Below are 2,870 nucleotides of genomic sequence, written 5' to 3'. Positions count from 1 at the left end.
CACACAGTACAAAGAATTGCGGCAGCGTATTCGAGAAAAGCCGACAGAGTAGCCACGCCTGCTGAATTAAAGCGGAGGCAAAATGGGAAGAACTTGCGCCTTAGATATCGGGTCCGCGTAAGGAAAGACCGGTGATTACCATTAACTTTGCATCGTCATACCCTCCCCTGCGATGCGCGTCAGTACAGAGGTAAAAATCGTAAAACGCAAAATATCCTCTCGAAACAAAGTTAAAATCGACACGCGTACTAAAACCTGAGCAACACAGAAATTTGCACATCTCCAGTGCGGATAAAAACGTCGCGCGAAAAAGAGCGCCGGTTCATTGGTTAACGAAAGACATGCAAGGCCCTAGTCAGGCTAGTCCGTCAGACACCGCAACACGACCACACAAAAACTGTTTGTTCTAGTAGGTCGTTGCTTTTCATCTACAGGGCGTCCGATTAGAAAGCTAAAACGATACAACGGATACCCCGCTAAAGCCTAGAGCGGCTCATCGTCCCTTAGGAAAGCGGGCACTGACAGCTCTTGTCGCTAGCGGATGCACTGGACATTTGGAGCGGAGAAGCACGACGTCAGGTGGAGCTGTGGCGTTAGTCTGTATCTGAATCGGCTGTCAAGTCGATGAATGGTTTAGCATTCACCGCATTTTGATGGACAACATTGACGCTTTGGTCATTCTCTGACGTCAGTGGCTGCCAGTTCCCCTCGCCTTGAAGCACTACGAGGTCGCACTGGCAGCCCACCTTGTTGAGGATGTCCAACGTAAAGAGGTCCACTCGGATATCGTGGACGAGGACCAGATCGCTGCACACCGGACAACGCCAGCGAGGCTGCAGTGTGCACTCGTTGACAGTCAAGTAGGCGTAGGCGTCGAAGCACTGCGCGTGACGGCAGCGCACTCCTCGGCAAGGCACCTTCATCTTGCTTTTCTTCAACGGACAGAGTAAGGACACCTGCATCCGCAAGTGAAAAACTAATTGAGTGCATCACCAACAGCAAGCGCATGTGCTTGAAATGGTCTTGTATGCCAGAAATGATGGGAATATTGTATTCCAGCTGGACATCCGATGGTTACTTTCGCCTCCGCGTGAGTCCTCAATCAAAAAACGTTCGGAGGCTGGGAAGGCACTACTAACGAAATCTCTGGTGTTTTTTCCTAGAACATTAGTTCATTTATTATCCCGCGCATAGACTAGAAGACAGATTTGGTTTTTAGCGTTTAGATTCATCTTCTCTTTTGGATCTGTCTGTGCTGTCTTCCGCCACAAACTACGTCACTGGGTAACCGCGACAAATCAGACTGCGAATATAATGGAAACCGAAACGCTGTACAATTACGGTCTTACACACGATAATGAATTTCTCAGTCATTCCGCTGTCAGTGAGACGTGACCTGCGAACGGCTAGATACCTTCTGTACAGAATTATCAAAAAACGCAAAAAGGCAACTCCAAGCCACAAAACGTCGAAACACCTGGCCACTGTTATTGAAAGTCGCTGCTCCGTTTTTAGTTATTACGGCAACAGTAACTGGAAAAACTATACTTACATCGGGTACAAATATTGCACAGAATAATTCCTACTTCTTAAATATAAAGAGGAGCGCGTACAGTTCGGTGCAGAATTTTATTTCATAGTCGTGAATTAAGATTATCTATTTTTGGAACCTCGGAGCAAAAAAAAAATTGGTACTAATTAGCGGTCGACCTCTCTGGTCACAGGACTAATGCACCGCCTCTTTAGGCTCCTCACGCATGTCCTGAAAAGAATTCCGCTTATACATCGCACTCCTGCGGACCGAAGCGTGCCCACTGCGCGCATTGTACGGACGTAAACATACCTGCAAAGCCTTCGCGATGACGTCTTCAGCCTGGGCACCTCGGCATCTCAGAAGGGCCTCCGTGTGCGCCTGCGTTAGCACGTAACGGGAGCTTTCGTCTGTCGAAAGTAGCAACTCGTCTTCCGAGATCTTCTCAACTTCATCGACATTGACGGTGACGTGCCTCGGGATGACATCGCTCCAGAAGGCGAACGCGTTCCAGCCTGCCTGCGACAGTACAGGCGTGATGTTGACTATGGTGAAAGGAAGGCCATAGAAAGCCTTGCCGTTGAGGCTCATGCTAGCCGTGCTGCTGTCGAGAGTAGACCGTTCCGTATAAAGCTCGAAATGGACGAGCAGTAGCGTCGTATGGTTGCCGCCCCTCGCACCGGCATCGAAGCCTCCAGAGTAGAAGAGGTGGTGTGAACGTTGCGGCCAAACGACTGCCCTGAGCGGGACCCGGTAGACGGAGCGGTAGAACGGCTGGTATGGAAACATCGCACCGGAGGTGGTGCGGAAATGCTGAATCCAAGATCGGCTGTCTCAGGAAATACATGGCGGCCCTTTTTTTATTTCGATTTTACTCTCACGAAATCTTATCATTTTCTGTTTTGCCACTTGGCGCATGGATAGGTGGATAAGGCTGAACCGTTTAACTTGCGCGGTGGCGCAAGCCACATAGCCATGACTGGTGAAATTTCACTCGTGTCTTCATTTTAGCCACCAATCAGATACCTTTCGCTTGGCTACTTTTACCCGCTTAAAATCTAATTTTCCTTCACTGTCCTTAAGCCCCAAAGCTTTGAAAAAATCTGCCCCGCTGCTTTCCACTCTAGAGTGAAGCCCTTTACAGAGAAGTATCAAGTTTTCAGCAGTTTTCTCCCCCTCTTCACACACACCGCCTAACGTGTCTATATCCTGGTAACCTGACTCGATGTCTTAGTCTGCAAAGTTCCGGTTCTCGCCTCGAACAACAAAGAGCTTCCTCTGCAGTTATCGTAGATATTTTCTTTGTATGCTCATTTTGTATCCTCTATGTGTCGATTTC

The 2,870-nt window shown here is 48.7% G+C and overlaps 1 protein-coding gene across 1 annotated transcript; it reads right to left on the bottom strand.

Annotated features, from left to right (window-relative positions):
• Positions 1 to 364: 364 nt before the first annotated feature.
• LOC144109556 (E3 SUMO-protein ligase PIAS2-like) lies at positions 365 to 2,320 on the bottom strand. The gene is made up of 2 exons (XM_077642381.1): positions 1,844 to 2,320; positions 365 to 956 (listed from the first exon to the last, which is right to left on the bottom strand). The coding sequence occupies exons 1-2, from the start codon at positions 2,318 to 2,320 to the stop codon at positions 594 to 596; spliced, it is 840 nt and encodes a 279-aa protein (XP_077498507.1). The 3' UTR covers positions 365 to 593.
• Between the last annotated feature and the right edge of the window lie 550 nt (positions 2,321 to 2,870).

The sequence above is a fragment of the Amblyomma americanum genome, chromosome 11 (assembly GCF_052857255.1).
Source record: "Amblyomma americanum isolate KBUSLIRL-KWMA chromosome 11, ASM5285725v1, whole genome shotgun sequence".
Taxonomy (NCBI): domain Eukaryota; kingdom Metazoa; phylum Arthropoda; class Arachnida; order Ixodida; family Ixodidae; genus Amblyomma; species Amblyomma americanum.
This window is presented reverse-complemented; position numbering and strand designations above follow the sequence as displayed.